Genomic DNA, 18,514 nt, shown 5'->3' on the forward strand with positions numbered 1-18,514 from the left:
GGTTTTTTTTCTCTCATTAGTTTAAGATATAAAAACAAAAAGAAAAAAACCCCAACAAAACTTGAGCTTTTATATATCGCGCAATATCCACTAAACTTACTCAGTGCTTTCAAAGGGACCCTGACCAACAGCAACTCAAAACGTATAGAACAAAACATGATTCCTGTTAGGCGAAACTACAATTTTTTCCAACAGAGACAACACTGTTAATGGCCAGATACTCATTTTACACCTGAGTACTGTGAGAGAATGTGAATGAAGAGCCTTTTTCAAGGACTCAACTTTACGCAGAGTGAGGCTCGACCCTAGGACTTCCTGATCCAAAAGCAAGCGTTATAACACAAGACCACATATCCGCACATATTAGATTCATTCTCCTTCCAAAAAGCATATCAATTTGATATTAAATTGAGTTTAAAGTCTGTGATGTATCATTTGAAGCCCAATTTTCAGCATCAGGTTCACATCAATATTATGCTAAATTGGGGAGGTAGTTCACAATTTTCCATGGATTTTACTTTGTTATGAGATATGAAAGTAATCTTAACAAACTACTGGGGGGAGGGGGGGGGGGGGGGTGGAGATCTGTTGCCAACTTGATCTGTCTCACCCTTATTCAGCAATAGAACAGCAGATGATACAAAATATTGGATGTTCACAAAATGTTGTATTCAAAGTAATATTGGAAAAAGGTACGAATATACCAACACTATGAAAGAACGAAAAAATGGTCAATCTTGTAACATTATTAAATCCTACTAAAATAAATTCAAAGACAATAACAAAAGTGTTATTTAAAAAAGTTATATATCACTAACATAGTATTTGATTATAATGATTAATAAACCATGACAATTGATATTATTTGCAGTTTGTATATCAATTAATTGAAACTCTGAAATGTACAAAAGTAGACACATGATACAAATGTTGATAGGGAAAAGGGTACAATGAATAACTGATAAATATTATCGATGTATGAAAGTTACAAAGAGCATTCAACGGTTTTTGAAAGTATATTCACTCTTAAATGATACAATATGATAAGAAGTTTGAATAATGGCACAATTAAACCATTTTACAAATGATATTCAGTTAGATAATAAAGATTATACTTACTAGATGTGATAGCTTTTTCATCTCCCATCCAAAAATTTACTGCATCTGGCTCACAACCTAAAATAATAAGTAATGATGAATAATTTGTTTTACTTTAAATATAAGATCATTTTGCTATTCCTTAAAACTGTTTACAATGATAACCTGCAAAACATTTTAGGAAACCAGTACAAACCCCCCCAAAAATACAACAAATCATGAAAGTTAATAATTTAAAAAAAACCAAACAAACAAAAAACAAAAAAAAAACGATTACTGTAATAATACAGAATATGAATTATTTCTTAAGATTATCGCTTTTTATTTAATGGATGTTTAATCATTGACACTATTGAGCAATTTTGTTATATAAAATTTTACTATGCATTGTGCAAATTCTGCCATTTAAGGAGAATAACACTTCAAGTTAAAAGAAAAATATGCATGTTTAGTGAAAATTCTATCCATTAGGGTATTTCAGTATACCATCTGAATTTTTGATTGATTACAGGTGAGAATCATTGTTATATATTGAAGTAGGGTATGCATTGTGCAAAAATGCATAGTTTCTGTGATTTTAACACAGAACTGTGGAATGGACAACCAACTTGTTGCTGACAATCACTATTGATTTTGTTAATATTTAAAATAATGACTCTCTGGAGCATGAATAAATGTATCAATTAAATGGGGTGGATGTCTAAATGAAATAGTTATATCTAGATGGGGAAAAATAGTTGTTTAAGTATGTGTAGCCAATAAGTGGTTTGTACCATTATCCATTGTGTGATTAACGGGAATGAACTGTATTTGACTATCTTTAAATAAGAGATATCGCAATCTATGTGACTAAGACCCAGAAATATCTATCAGGCCCCACTTAAACCTGACCTGATGATAAAATGACATACCAAAAGCTTTTGTGCCCCATGGAATATCGACATCAACATCCTTCAAAAGTGTTGAAAACTCGTCCTTTAAATTAGAGTTTTGTTTCTGTATGTAGAAAACCCCCTTTTCCATCCTCTGGCTCACATCCTCGTCCATTATGTCAAGAAATCCATTCATTGTCATGGTTCTTTCTTCAGGCATGACAAATCGACCATTACAAATGGCATCAGCATAACCATTTGGTGTTACAGTCACTGTGATTTCTGTGCTGCCAATCTTTTCCCTACGTGAGTGATAAATTTTAAAATAATTATAAAAACACAAGATCTATATAATGTACAATTCATAAATTAAAAGGAAACAAGCATAGTATAATATTTAATATCTTCAATGCTGTAGCATGAAAAACCCTTGTTGGAGATCTACCACATGCATTAAACACAAAATCTGTAAAATTCTTCTATAAAATCTGAATTTCAAGAAAAAAATCTGTATCAACCTAAAATGAATTAATTCTGATTTAACTAATAAATATTGTTATTTCAAAATATATTAGAATATGCTTTCATTGAGTGACGTATATATGTATAAATGTGTAATCAGAGTTAAATTTCAACGTATCAAAACGTTTTGTTCACTTTTGTACTTTAATCTATGAAGGATTTCTGTGAGGCCTGTGGTTGAATAACTTTAGTTGTGACGACAATATTTACAGATCCATCTGTTTATTATATTTGTGTAAGAAATCAATGTAAAATCATTGAGATTTCCAATAAGCGGACAATAAAGATCTACCATATCATTATCGCATTTCTTTCTTTTTTGCTTCTATTTTCATTTATTTATCTAATTATTTATTCATTTATTTTCTGTAATTAAAAAAAAAAACCCTCTCTAACTCTCCAGAAATAATTTACTCCCAAACTAGGACTACATGATGCAAGAATCTAGTCCATTTGTGAACAACAGCAACACACACACACACACACACACACACACACACACACTCATATACATGCCCCACCCCTCCATCTTATAATATAAACACACGCACACACACACACACATATACACACAAACACTAATCTATAAAGATACATATAATCTCATATCGAATCTCCAACCTTCATTTTAATAAAATTCACCTTAATATATTGAATAAAAGCAAACCATGTGGCTACGACTCTGTAATTTAATACACAAAAGAAGATTATTTTTTATTCACTGACAAAAATACCTGAAATAATCATGATTCCACTTTGTTAATGCAGGCCAATGTTTGACAGCATTCTTGATGAGCAAAGGTCTGTTCTGAGATACATACTTTCGATGAAATGTCAATGGATCTAGTGGATCAGTCACTTCCTCGACATGTGATGGATATAATTCTTCATCAGGATATAAACAACAAAATATATTTGGTGATGGAAACTAACAAGATATGATCTAGAAAGCTGTTCCAATCAAGTTGTCATTGTTAGTAATGTTTTTAAAAAAATTATATCAAAGTAAAATCAAGTCCTTTCAAAATGTTTTTTTTTTAAATGAACAAACACATAAATATTCTAAATAGACGTCTAGAGAGTGTCGTCTGCTAGAAAATCAAGGAAAAGGCATACAAAACATTTGTAAGACCTGTTCTTTCACTGTTTGGGACCCCAACACCCAAAAATACGTCTCAGAAATTGAATCAGTGCAAAGAAGAGCTGCACGCTACGTCCTGAACAGACACCACAACACCTCAAGTGTATCAGACATGCTAGAAAAACTACAGTGGCCAAAATTAGAACACCGCAGAAAATCAGCAAGATTAACAATGCTATTTAAGATCAAGCACCACCTCGCTGAATGCCCAGTCATCAAGAAAAAACTGATACCAGCACCTTTGAGACAGAGAAGAGGTAACAACAACCAATACAGCCTCATAACACACAGAACACAATACCGTGGTTTTTCCTTCTTGCGGCGTACGGTCAGAGACTGGAACCAGCTTGATGCTAAAGTGATCGAAGCCACTACAATTGATGCTTTTGTGGCAAGTTGCTATGCAGATACTTAGACCTTACACAAACCATCACTGACCAACGTTGACGACCCCTGAATGTCCCTGGAAATTGATTTTAGACTAACGATTATAAACAAGGAATACAGAGAGATTAGAAAGCAGTTTCATATTTGCCATAATAATCAACCAATTGATTGTGGGCAATCAAAAGAAGAAGAAGAAGAAGAAGAAGAAGAAGAAGAAGAAGAAGAAGAAGAAGAAGAAGAAGAAGAAGAAGAAGAAGAAGAGATAAATAACAGAGCTGCCATGATGCAATATCTGAACTGATATTCTTGAAGTTTATTTCCTTTTCATGAACCATTGATTCAAGATATAATGATATCTAGATAGTATGACGAGATTTGTATGTTTTTATGAAAAAGAGAGAGAGAGAGAGAGAGAGAGAGAGAGAGAGAGAGAGAGAGAGAGAGAGAGAGAGAGAGAGAGAGAGAGAGAGAGAGAGAGAGAGAGAGAGAGAGAGAGAGAGACTCACCTCTATACTCTGCACGAAGATGCTCATAAGCTTTTTCAGTGTGATGAAGCTTAGATAAATCCATTCTTTGTCAATATAAAATGGAAGCTACAATAAAAACATAATTTAATCAAAATTTAACAAAAAGCAAGCAATAAAAGAGTGTTCAGCTCCCCAATTTCCTCCATGATCGTCAAAGTGAAAGTGAAAGTTAGTAAATCCTTCTAAGAACTCGATTACCAAAACAAATCGGTCTTAGGACTCGTTCATTACCCTTCTTTAAAAAAAAAGAAATATTGGGAAAATCTATAATACATAGACGTCTAGTATGAATTTAAGCTTTTTGTTAAAAATATAGTTTATATTAGGTGATAAAAAAACTGTACAAAAAAGACAAGCTCAGCAAATAATCTAAGTATCGACCTTAGCCTATATCGATATCGCTTAATTTTGTTTATTTCCAAGTAAAATTGTCGTCTGCTAGAAATCTCCCTGAAGCCAAAGACATTGATGGGTATATGCTAAGAAACATTTTTATTTTAGTCGTGGTTAAAGTGAAAGAAACTCAAACTTTGCTCATGGCATTCAATAGGTGTGATAAATTCAAACAATCTGATTCGAAAGGTTCCCTTCAGAGCAATCAACAGATTTTTACCTTTGGTCCACAACCAGGTAAAACCAACTTCTTTAGGCTCTGATAGACTCTACCTTGATTTTGACCTATCTACGTCGTCTATCGTGACTTAATAAACCAATTTTATTATGATTATGATTGTGCACGCCGACACGCACATATTTGTCGGTCACATAACCGAGTGCAATTACGGGCTTGTTTCAACATTATTATCTAGATAGTAACGGAGAATATTTTAAATTGGCCCAGACTATTTCCATCACAACCGATTCACTTGGTTCACTCAATGCACCAGGTACACGGTAAACATCTGAGTTGAGTGGTTTATTGCTGTAAACTGTCTTCCATTATGAAGCAACGTCGGGGTCAGAGTTTTGGTATTATTGTGTACCATCCAGTCACTGAACGCATTTTTCTATAACTTGCATTTTCATCTGGATTATCAGCATTCATCAAGCAACTTATGTCATTTATTTAATTACTTAAGAAATCCCACCTCTTTGCTCAATTTAATTATATATTTTTTCTCATTATCATTTCAGCAAGAATTTTATTACTGGACTCAAGCTTGTTTTTGGAGGAATGGTTTGGCAAAATAGTGATAGAAGCATTAGAGAAGATATTCCTGCTTAGCTCTAATCTTAATGGCAATTGCCCAATTCCACTTATTGGAATTTATCTACTCACAATATATCCAGAGGTATGACAAAACATTCATAATATTACTGTTTTTAAGATTGTTACCAGAAATTGAAGTTGTAAAATATCGTGGCATTGTTAATATCAAATTAAGGAGCAGGCACAGGTTTAAGATAAAGAACTGTACGAGTGTGTATAAAGTGCCAGACAAAGCAAGAAAGAAAAATACAAGAAAAAAACTATCCCAAAAAATCAGTTGACATCGACTAGGGATCGAACCCCAGACCTTGTGATGACTGGTAATCAGAAGGTCTGAGGTTCGATCCCCAGTCGAGATCGACTGATTTTTTGGGATGGTTTTTTTTCTTGTGATTTTCTGTCTTGCTTCGTCTGGCACCTTTTATACACACTTATTCAGTTCTTTATCTTGCACTGGTACCTGCTCCTTAATTTCTTGATTTGATATTTTCAAAAAAATAAAATGGAGCAACTCAAATGTCTTCATCTTCGTCCTCTCGTGTTCATTGTATGTGTTGTTTGATGCAAGTGAGGGTTCACAGTGTAAAATGCGTACCCTTGTGAAGAATATAGGTATTAAAACTGTCCCAACTATCGGGAGCCTCTGTGGTGTAATGGTTGCAGGTCTGACCAGTAATCAGAAGGTCTGAGGTTCGATCCCCAGTCGAGATCGACTGATTTTTTGGGATGTTTTTTTTCCTTGTATTTTTCTTTCTTGCTTTGTCTGGCACCTTCATACACACTTGTTCAGTTCTTTATGTTAATTAATCCAAGCCAGTTCAGCGGTTAAGATGCACAGGGGATGTCTGCTCAAATATTTAACTATAAAATAATCAACTGAAAAAGATAACATCATCTTTTATCTTTTGTCTTACTTTTTGAGGATAACTAAAGGGCGATGTTGCCTTATAGGAAAATTAGAATTGCTAATGTGTTTTTGTTTTGAAATTGTTTTTTAATGCAGTATTAAAACCAGCTCTTAGAGCTAGAGATTCAATAAGGAGATCATTATAAAATAAACATATAATTGGAGAATACTTCACATTAGTAATTCATAACACATTAGATGATATTTGTTTTTCATTGCTGTATACATTATAATAAAATAAATGCTATTAATTTGAACAAAATAAATTTTTTTTAGCTAATTTTGCCACTGAGCCATACCAAATCTAATTTTGCAAGACTTCACTCTGCCTTGGGTGATCTTCATAATTTCATTTTCGATCATGGAAAGTTGCAACAGTCTAAACATTCTGACTGTTGTGTGATTGATGGAATTGCCGAAGCGTGTAGGCAATTTAGAAGATATTCTGGGAATTTGCCTGTGGTGAGTTCACTTTATTCATTTGATAGCTTGTCTTATTTCAAAACATAGACGTAAATATAATATTTATATGTATTTATTTAGCACTTGTCCACGGTTCATTTGCATGGTCTAGTCCCCTAATAATTAATCTATAGACCATCAAGTATATCCTTTTGATGAATGTGTAATCTTGTCCGACAAAGACGACAATGTTTCCTACTAGGGGTCCTCTGAATTTTACACTTAAAAGGACAAAAGAAGTGAGTGAAATGCCTTTCCTGATGACAAGACTGCTAAGGGTCTTAGACTAAGGTGTGAACTCAGTGACTCATCTTTAGGTTAGTTCGAGTGGACATTACTCATTATATTTATTATTATTCTTTTAATGAATCTCTAATGTTTTGTATTACATTTTAATAATTTTACATGATTTGTTAAATACAAAAATTATGATTAACAAGGTGTGTTTTATGAATCAATCAAGAGATTGAGCATTGTTAAAAAAGGGGGAGGGGGGAGTGACGATAATAATGACCAGTTTTGGACAATCTGAAATTTTTTTATTTTTTTTGGTATGATAATGTTATGCTACATTTTGTCTTCATTAAGTCTCTCGAAATAGCGTAAAATTGCACATTTGGAACACTAAATATTTTATATCAATTAAAAGGACATTTTCATCTATAGCCCCCACTACCCATCCGTACATAATTGTCCGCTACCGATCATTTCGCTTTAAAAACTGTTGTTTCACAAGAATTCCACAGAATGGGCATTGTGGACTATACAAATAAGCAACTCAAGACTACAGTGTTATGTCCTTCAAGACTCCTTTTTTATTCAATTGCTCAGATAATTTTGTTCTTATTTCAAATATAATGGCAGAAAAATAATAGGAGTCGGATTTTTGTAAAATTCCTTTATTCATCAGTTATGTGACCATTCCATGCTTGTCGAAATCTACTTTTGTTTTCATTTCAAAACTAGAATTAAGTTGCCCCCCCCCCCCCTCTTCATAAATCATATGTTGCATGCAGGGATTTGATTTTACCATGACCTGCCATTGTATATAGTCATATTGCTGTTACCCACCATTTCATAGTGAAAATATTTTCATTTGCAGATAAATGATGAAAAATAATTATTTTAAAGAGTTTATACATAATATAATAAACGTTTTTGAACTTTATATATATATATATATATATATATATATATATATATATATATATATATATATATATATATATATATATAATATATCGAAACATATGTCTCGGCCAAAAATATGAGAGTGACTTTATATATATATATATAACCGAAGAGCAAAGATTAGACAGATTCCATAGAAAACAACTGAAAAGAGTCCTGAATATGCGATACCCCACAAAAATAAGCAATAAAATACTGTATGAAAAATGTAATGAAAGACCCTTATCCATTCAAATCCTGGAGGCAAGATGGTGGCTTTTTGGGCATATACTCAGAAGAGATGAAAATATATCAGCTAATAAAGCCATGAATACTTTTTTTTACCTTACCCCATCTGGACACAAGAAATATCAAGGTAGACCACCCACATCAATTTATACTGTCCTCAATAGAGACCTGAAACGCCTTCAAAATAACAAAGAATTAAAATCAAAGGAAGACCTTATGAACTTAGCATCCACAGCAAAAGACCGTGAACTGTGGAATGAAATGACACAGATGATTAGAGAGGCAGCCAAGGCGTCCCAATCGGATGATTAGGAAGCGAAAGGCCTTAAGTCAGTAAGTCAGTATATTTATAGGTATATATATTTATATATATGAATATATATTTAAGCCTTGCTTACTTTATCTTTGATTAAATAAGTAAAACAAAATATTTTAACTTACATTTGCTGCTCCAGAATTCAAAAAATTTTCATCAGCTGGAAATTATTTTTATGACCACAAGACAAGAAAAGGATGTCAAAAAGCATTTCACCACTCTTCCAGACCAAGCTGATACAGACATCATCAAAGTGAGATTTAACATTAACAGTATTATCTTCATACTGCTATCCGTATTTATCATTTCCAGTTGTTCTCTCTCTCTCTCTCTCTCTCTCTCTCTCTCTCTCTCTCTCTCTCTCTCTCTCTCTCTCTCTCCCTCCCTCTCTCTCTCTCTCTCCTTCTCCTTCTCTCTCTCTCTCTCTCTCTCTCTCTCTCTCTCTCTCTCTCTCTCTCTCTCTCTCTCTCTCTCTTTTTTTTTTTTTTTTTTTTTTTTTCTCTTTCTCTTCACCTCCCCCCCCCCCCTTTCTTCTCTATGTTATCTTAAAAGTCTATACTAGACTTCTGCAAAATATGCTTGTGGTACCAAGACATAACACCCAATTTTCCTTACTATCCAACTTTTTCAAACGCTACTAACACTAACAAGGACAATTAATAACGCTAATATGTAACGGATACTAGGACTAGACTGGTAGATAAGTGTCTTGCTTTACAATATCAATATCAACTACTCATTTTTGACAGACATGTAGTTACTGTCTTTTAAAATAAAACTCCAGCACTGCCCGTGTTTAACAACAAAACACGGGCAGTGCTGGAGTTTTGTTGTTAGGTATTTTAAAAAAACAAATTAAAAGTTTATATATGTTTTACCATAAAAAATCATACTAAATTGTCTGAAAATGGCATACAAAATTTTAAAACAGAAATATTTCTTGACTACAAGAAGAAGATGTGCATTGTTACATGTAAAGAATTAACTGTCATGAACAGAATTGTGGCCTGTTTGTCACCAGTCATTCCATATAATTGACACGTTCAAAATGTTTATCAATATTATATTGCATTAAAGTGATACCTCTAATAATGTCTGTGAAACAGAGGATTATATGTGCCAACATTTCAAGTGTATTCAATGACATCTCAATGGACAGCCCAGATGCAGCCCTAGATTTGATGAATGATGACTTTACAGGTCTTGTAGACATGATTCTACTCGAGGCAGGTATGACGAATGTAGTCGTTATTTCAGTTTCATGTTATGTTATAAACTAATAATAATTACATTACTGTGTAATTTTTAATTTTTAATTCTGAAAAATTGTCTCATAAATTTTTTGTTTGTTTGTTTGTTTTTAAGTGTTTTACGGCGCTTGCAACACATTTAGGTTATATCAGCGCCAGTAAAAAGGAAGAAAGTGGGATAGTAAAAAGTTCTAGAATTACAATTAAAAAGCACCTAAGAGAAAGTAAGATAAAGGGGAACTGGGAACAAATAAGGATCAGATGTAGATTCCAACAGCTTACCACCAATGTACTTAGTTTGAGATCACCTATAAGTCTCATCTGGACACAAGCACAAAATCCAGCAAAGAGGAATACACTCAAATGCCTACATTATACATTGAAAATAACAAACATAATAATACATAACAGCGAGATGATTTACAAGGAAAAAAATATCATCTCCCAAAACAATAACTATGCATTTGGCTGTTTCCCTCCCAGCCAGGACTCCGACCAGGGCCAGGAAAAAAACAAGTAATCTCATTCCCAGACAAAGACAGAAAGCATGTTGGAAAACAGATATAAGGGGATAGAAGACACAGTATGGACCTCCTGCCCGCTATGGGAGGTCAGGATCCCCACCCAGTCTCATAAATTAATCAATCGATATGATGAATATAATTTTTTGACCAATGTACATTGGAAGAAAGGCTGGAAAGATTGAATTTAGGTATACAATACAAAGTTGTGGTAATGTGAGCTTACAGTTAAATTGGGTCACTTTTTTGCATGTCAAAAACATCCCGTAACTTGTTGACAAACAAATAGGTAGGTGCATGGAATATGTAAAAACTTGAAATGTGGATGGCCATACATCTCTTGTAGACGATGGGATATAGAAGTATATTCCATCTCCCTTCCCCCTCTCTTAAATTCTTTTTTTTTCCTCAGAAGACATTGATTTAACATTGATTAATCACAATATAAGAACTTTTCTTGTGGTATAGACGCTAGTTTACAAATACATTTTATTATTCCATACATAGGCTTAAATGGAAAGCAAGTGTTTGACTCAGTATAATTCAATTGGGATTTTGTTTTCACAATGATATAAAAATGACAACTTATCCAAATTATCATAGACAAGACGATTGTATGCAAAAGGTTAATTGTGTTAAAAATTATTTCTCAAGAACGCATTTCAAAGAAATTCCAAAAGACCTTTAAAAAGGAGGTTTTGCATTTTAAATTTAGTTGTTCCATAAACATTTATGATTTCTATGTCGTCTTTGATTACTCAGATCCAGTTTCTCTCCAAAAGTTTATGTACTCTTGGTTAAATGACAACACATTTGACAGCGAACAATTGCAACTCATTTTGCCTTCTCCATCACCAGGTTTGTATCATTTGAACAAGAAGAAGAAAGACTCATTTACAATGCGTTGCTTTCATATTTCATCCTTTTACCATTTTAAATTTTAATGTGTTAACCTTGAGTATATTTTGTAAAAAATAACAGTGGATTAAATTGAGTCGAAAAAATTATTTTTGTTGTTACTTTGTGCATGACAAGATATATGTAATACAAGAGACACAGTATTTAGATCTGATTCACGCAAATCAACAAAATTTTTAATTACCACCCTCTTATGGAATTTTATGAAAATATGGTCAATCTTTCTAGTGCAATCGTATACATTCCTTCTCAAATCAAACAAATGTATGAGATGGGGTTTGAATATTTAATGGAGCAAGGGCAACAATAATCAGTATCTGTGCAATTCTAGAATTACATTTGTAATTTTACTCTTGAGCTTGAACAATAAATAATATTTGATTGCATCTAATAAGAACATTTTAAGTCAGACGCTAATGGTTGATATCACGAGCATAACTTAAGGCTGAAGATAATATATATCAACTCTGTATCTAAATTCCTCTACTCTCGTCTTCATCCCTGTTAAATGTTCACAATACCCCTTTAACTTTAACACGAAAGGTTAAAAAAAATAATTTCTCTCTTCCCAATACGCTTCAACAGTCATGACGTCACTTCCCCCGTAATGACGCAGAGTAACTTAGTAAATGGCTCTAAACTATCGGAACAATGGCGGACGCCCTTATGAAATACTTCTCCAACGAGCATAAAAGTGTATCCAGAGGAGAAAAACATTATAAATCTGATCATGTTTTGACTTTTATACATTCTGATCACATGACATATGAAAAGTTCTAGCCAGCATGAAGAATAAAAAGTATCTATTTTCTTTGTTTAGAACCACGCTGCTCGCCGTTGCTGGGCGACGTGACGTCAGACTATTGAATCCAAATGTATTTAACACATACAAAGTTAAATGAAAGCTTTAAGTTATTAAACGAAGACAGACAATTTTATCAACTTGAAGCTTACATTTCGTTTCGCAATATTCTCATTCTCTTCCCAGTTGAAACTCAGATTGTAATTAAATGTGATTTGACAGAGAGGATTATCAACACACTTCAGCTTCCTGTGCATTCTGCGTTTGTGAGTTTGAACTTCACCACTTTGTTTAATCTTAGCAGATGATTTGTAAAATGGAGGGCTAAATCTATTTCATTATAAGCTAAAAGGCAATGTGGTTTCCAGTTAAAGACAAAAAGAGATATGTAACAAAAACTGTTTATAAAAAACCCAAAGTTATTGTTATGGATAAAACTTCGGCACCCCCCCCCCCCCCAAAAAAAAAAAAAAAAAAAAAAAAAAAACAAAAAAAAACAAAAACAAAAAAACAAAAACAAAAACAAAAACAAAACAAAACAAAACAAAACACAACAAAACAAAACAAAACAAAACAAAAGCAAAACAAAACAAAAACAACACCTTCTTTTTATATAGGGCAATTCTCACTAAATGTGCTCCTTACATTTCACAAGGGGTCCAAAGCAGACGTCAACTACTAAATATAGGACGAGATAATATAACGCCTGTAAGGTACTGTAATAATTTTTGTGACAGTGATGTTACTGGCGAGGGTCTTATTTTACACCTGAGCATGATGAGAGAATGTAAATAAAGAGCCTTTACCACGGCAAGGATTCAATTTTGCACCAAGCACAACGGAACTCAAGCCAAGAACCTTCCAAGGTAGAAGCAAGTGTCTTGTCACAAAACCTTAATGTGTACATATATGAAAAAAGAGAAACAGTTTAACTCAAACATTCTCACATTTGAACACATTAATGGATTATTAATGATTATAAATTCTGAATTCTAACACATATCAAAGTCAGGTGTTGAATATTCGATATGATACTGATCATTATGATTTCTATTAAGGCTTCTGAAGTAGTATCTAATCGTTCTCAAATTGCTCTTTTGACAGAGTTTGGACATGAAAACTAATGCATGCAAACATGTTTTCCCTCCTCCAAGTAAATCCTTGGGAGCCCAGGTTCCTGTGTTTCAACTCAAGGTAATTGTGTAACTAAACTTACTTACCTATTCCTTTGAACTCTCTCTGGAGCTTAGGGCTTCCACCACATATCTCCACCTGGGACGGTCATGGACATCTGTCTTTGCTTAACTCACTCAATCCTAGAGATTTTTGCTGTTTTTCAAAATTGGAAAAATGTATTAGAATGAGCATGTACATAGATAGTTTTATTTAACTACCATTAACGTGCAAAAACTATAAAACATTTGCGTTGATACTACGCCTATAATTTGTTTCAGAAAAATGTAATAAATAGGCATGGGGTAAAAGTAAAAGTAACCAGGGTGGGTAAACTACGAATATAGCCTGTGTCAGGGTTGAGTGAGTTAACCCTATGTCATCTTGATGGTCTTCAGGTCACACTATCGAAAGTATGCCGCGATGTTGTTGGTGAGCAACATCTTTTCCACTGGCCTTGCGGGTTCCATTACAATGCTTTCTTTGTGATGTTGCCATCTTCCCTTTTCAAAAATGAGCCCAACCCATTTCCTTGATTGTATTGAGGTTGTGTAAGCATTTGTTTACATCATTTCTATAAGGTGTCATTTGAGACCTTATCTTTCCACCTGATGTTTAGAATTTGTTGGAGAAAAGTGTTAATGAAGTCATTTAGTTTATATACCAGGCCTTCATTTTGACCCCATGTTTCTGCCCCATACCTACAGTAAGACTACTTTCACGTCGGTGTAGCTAAATGGGACAGTATTATTGAATTTAGTTCAATTCTTTATCATTATTACGTATGCGTGATATAACAGGATGTTTTTTTTCCCATGTATATTTTACATTTATTGTTATGATGACACAAAACATGACTTCATAGCTGTACTAAAAGTAGATGATAGAAGAAGCAATCACAATAAAATCATTGTATTCCCATGTCACTTAAACATATTTTATATTCTTATCACCTAACTGAACAATATTATTTTTACATTCTGATTTATAACAATATTTGTCACTTTCAATCTGTGAAGCTCTGTAATTATGCAAGGAAAATTTTTAAAAAAATCTCTAATCCATCTTGCACCCAAGGTATTAAACAGCATTCCAAGACAAAACGTATGTGACTCTATCATGTTTGGGCAACCTCTTGTAGTTCAACCAACTGCATGCTGGAAGATGGAATGGGAAAGCCTAGAGAAAAACCAGCAAATGTTCCATGCTTTGTGTCTGGAATTGTTGAAGAAGGTAGAGAATGTACTACTTTATCTTTTATCTAGAAAGGAGAATGTTTTACAAAATAACTTTCCAATGAGTGAATCTGAAACTTACAATTTTCTTTTAAAGCAAGATAAGAATCACACACAGAAGTTTATCAATCCTAGCATTATATATACATTTTTTTTAAATCCCAAAACCCATCACCAACAATAACAAAAAAAAAAAAATAGTGATGATGAACATCAATTTCAGTTGCATCCGTGGCCATGTGGTGAGATGCTTTGTCTTGTAAAAATGTCTAGTAATGCTTAGCGGAATATGTTAATACTTGAGATATTAATTGTAGTTGATCAAAACGTGCCAAAACAAATTAATATAGATTACCTATTGTAGTAATTACAAATCCGAAGAAAACACAGTATTTTCTTTACAAATGATATAAGATCTGAACATAAGGTATTTGATATTTCCACATTGTGTCTCTCCTTTTTCCCCCTTCATTATCCGAAGGATCATGTCTTACTGACTTGTTCACTGCATCAAGGACAGAATAATAACTGTAATATCAAGACTGACGGATATGGTACTAGTCCTCATTCTGTTCAACCAAATTCATTTGGCTCTGTGACATTTTCTAATAAAAGCGATAAACTCTCAGGATATTTTATTCTTATGCCATCAGAAAAAAGGTAAGTGACACATCAATAAGGGAAATAATAAGATGGGTGAGTCAGTGGTATCGTGGTAAATTACTTTCCTTTGAACTGAGGGGTCGCTGATCAAATCTAAGTTAAGACAACAGGATTAATTCCTTTAACCTTGGTTTTAACAGCTTTGTATCCTATATCTGATCGATATATCTGATCGACTTAATTTTGAGTGCATCATTTAAATAGGTCTAATCTAAAATGTCTTAAAAGAGCCTTGATAAATTTGAAATTTTGAAAAGTAGAATTATTGCTAAAGTCTGTATGGATATTTAATGAATCAGAACTAGGCTTATAAAGCATTTTAAAAAGTATATAAATTTATGCATTTTCATTTCAAATAGTTATGTTTCAGATTATGGAAACTAGTATATTTGTTTTCGTAAATTAAGCAAATAAGAATTATTCCTTGTATTTTATTTTATTTTTATTTTTTAAAAATCAAGTATTCTGATAAAAAGTATCGCATGTGGCGAGTTGTATCTGCCTTCAAATCAGTCCCCACCTGCCTCTTCTGCAAGTGAAGAAAACCAGCTATGCATTCAGTCGTCTTTATCTAAGGTACACAAAACTTCCATTCACTTTTATGTTTGAAATATAACTTTGTCTGAAAGAAGATAGATATTGAAATAGAAATCTATTAAAAATTTGATTTATCCTCTCTCTTTGATATGGGATTTTGAGACTGAATGCCATCCTTTCTTAACAAATTAAGTCTGAAAAAGATTTATGATTCTTTTGAGACTCAGCAGTACAAAAATGGAAATATGAAATTGGCGGCATTTTTCTCGTATGGAAGGATATATATTACAGCAATACTTGAGGCAGCACTTGTGTAAGCAACCAGACTGGGATTCTGATGATTTTTGAAGTTGGAATGTCATACATAAATTATTTATAATCAACTTCAATATAGTAAAGTAATTATAATTTCTCGTATCAATATGAGAGTTCTTCATCCAAGAAAAAATTATTTTAGCTGTACGATATGCAAGTAGTAGGAGAAACATTAGCAATGATGTCTTGTTTTCAATTATCGAAGAGAACAAATTGTAACATTCATTCTATTCCACTATTGGGGACAAGACTACTTGAATACCATTGTTCTTGATTCTCTATATTACGAGCTTAAAATTATAATTAGTTTGATTAGATAATTTATCTTGTATATGTTAGATAATTTGGCAAAACCTGTCAGATCTCTCGTGAGCTAGTTTTGATATATGAGCGAATAAAGATGAAAATTGCTATCTGCATGCTTTTTGTTGTTTCACTTCATCATTTTTTTTTAGTATCCATCCAACTACATTCTCAGGAAAGGAGTTTACAATTTGGAGTTTATAAATAATTACATAATTTATTTTCCCCGAGCTCTAATGTTGCGTAAATACCAATGAAATTGACATAAAATGTGCATCATCTGAGGTAGAAGATTTCAATGCTGAGAGCAAAAATTTTTAACAAACCCCAACATGTTAAATATCATTATTTTTTTTTTTTTGTTATTGTCCGCTCTTTGCAGGTCAGTGCACATGAATACTAGCAACCACCAATTTAGTAGAAAGATCACACGTGTATAATGGAAACGAGTATAGTCCCGCCTTCCAAACTTTCAGTGGAGCTAGTGAAACACTTTAACGATATAATATGTAGCAGTGAAATTTCCAGAGTTAGACGAAGGCGACATCATCAGAGACATAATTTCTGATTATTCCATCTCTGATAACGTTAATAACAACAATTTAGTCATTGAAAGTGATGATGGTGATAGTGACAGTGATGACACTTCGACTTTGACTTCGAGAGAGCACTGTCTCAGTCATAGACAAAATACTTTCTGTCATTCACCCAAATGGGTGAGATGCAATTAGACAGTGGTATTTGTCTAATGAAATAGACCTCCTTCCATTAATGAAAGTATGATATATATATATATATTATATATATATATATATATATATATATATATATATATATATATATAAATATATTTATCACACTTTATCTCATTTGCTTGTTCATAAAAATGGATAGACAAAAACACTGACAAAGTAATGTAGGTAAATCATTTAAGACTGTCTGCCCCCTGCAAGGAATGTGCTACTTATACAAGTATCTAATTATAATAAATACAGACATAATCGAGATTTTTTTTCTCTTCTTCTCTTTAGGTTGAGGAATTAAGTATTTTTAACCCAATGGATTTCCAGTGTGGTCTATTTGGAGCTTTGAAGTCAGTTAGTTTGCCAAAGAATTATTTCAATAAGGCACGACAACTGCCACAACAACGGATGCAGAAGAGTGGACAAAACAAGGCAAGCAATTTTGAAGAAGAAGAAGAGAAGAAGAAGAAAAAGAAGGAGGAGGAGGAGGAGAAGAAGAAGAAGAGGAGTCTCTGGAGCAACTTTGTACTACTGATAGCTACAACTATAATTTTCAACTATTGAACTATCACCAACTCCTCCTTCTCTCTCTCTCTCTATTGACGTTTATTGTAAGATACAATCTCATTAATTTTTCTCAAACAACAATAGCTTTTTCTTCAGGCTTTCATTACTGGGTTTTTTTTTTCTATCTTATGAACATTATAGGTAAACAGAACATCCGTGATATCCCCCGGTGGTCGTTTAACAGCAAGCAGTTGGTCTAGCACAATCACTGATGTGAAAGGCTCGCAAAACAAGAACAATCAAAAACCTGGAAAACTTACAAGATCTTATTAAAATGCACTGTTATTAATTATTGTTTGTGTGTTTTGCCTACCTTGGGTTAATTGGTGAATGCAATATACAAACTGGACATCATGATTTCAGAACACTCGGTTTAATTGATGAATATTGTAGGTCACCTGGGTTGGGTTTCTGGCCTCCCATTGTGGGCAGGGGGGCACTTACTGTCTTCTATCCCTCTATATCTGTTTTCCAACATGCTTTCTTTCTTTGGAATGAGACTATTTAGTTTTATCTCCCTGTCAATATACCCTGGTTGGGAGGGAAACAGTCAAATGTATAGTTAGAGATTTGGGAGGTGATATTTTTTTGTCTTGTAAATCATCTCTTTGTGATGCACTGTATTA

General features: G+C 33.1%; 2 protein-coding genes across 2 annotated transcripts in view; one reads left to right on the forward strand and one right to left on the reverse strand.

Moving 5' to 3' along the window:
- The window catches only part of LOC144978499 (bifunctional peptidase and (3S)-lysyl hydroxylase JMJD7-like), a 10,551-nt gene extending 5,814 nt beyond the window's left edge, over positions 1–4,737 (reverse strand). The window contains exons 1-4 of the mRNA XM_078924664.1: positions 4,527–4,737; positions 3,227–3,377; positions 2,010–2,272; positions 1,120–1,176 (exon numbers count right to left, since the gene is read on the reverse strand). Of these exons, the coding sequence (XP_078780790.1) occupies positions 1,120–1,176; positions 2,010–2,272; positions 3,227–3,377; positions 4,527–4,590 (535 nt within the window). The 5' untranslated portion in view covers positions 4,591–4,737. The remainder of the gene's footprint in view (positions 1–1,119; positions 1,177–2,009; positions 2,273–3,226; positions 3,378–4,526) is intronic.
- Positions 4,738–4,992: 255 nt separating this feature from the next.
- LOC144978500 (meiosis 1 arrest protein-like) lies at positions 4,993–18,178 on the forward strand. Its single transcript, XM_078924665.1, has 13 exons — positions 4,993–5,177; positions 5,682–5,839; positions 6,941–7,126; positions 9,001–9,114; positions 9,968–10,091; positions 11,395–11,490; positions 12,539–12,618; positions 13,457–13,546; positions 14,603–14,758; positions 15,242–15,420; positions 15,885–15,999; positions 17,610–17,753; positions 18,030–18,178. Exons 1-13 carry the CDS (start codon positions 5,024–5,026, stop codon positions 18,159–18,161), a joined length of 1,728 nt encoding a protein of 575 aa, XP_078780791.1. The 5' UTR covers positions 4,993–5,023; the 3' UTR covers positions 18,162–18,178.
- Positions 18,179–18,514: the final 336 nt, after the last annotated feature.

The sequence above is a fragment of the Berghia stephanieae genome, chromosome 8 (assembly GCF_034508935.2).
Source record: "Berghia stephanieae isolate SIO BIC M18660-M18661 chromosome 8, UCSD_Bste_1.3, whole genome shotgun sequence".
NCBI classification, from domain to species: Eukaryota; Metazoa; Mollusca; class Gastropoda; order Nudibranchia; family Aeolidiidae; genus Berghia; species Berghia stephanieae.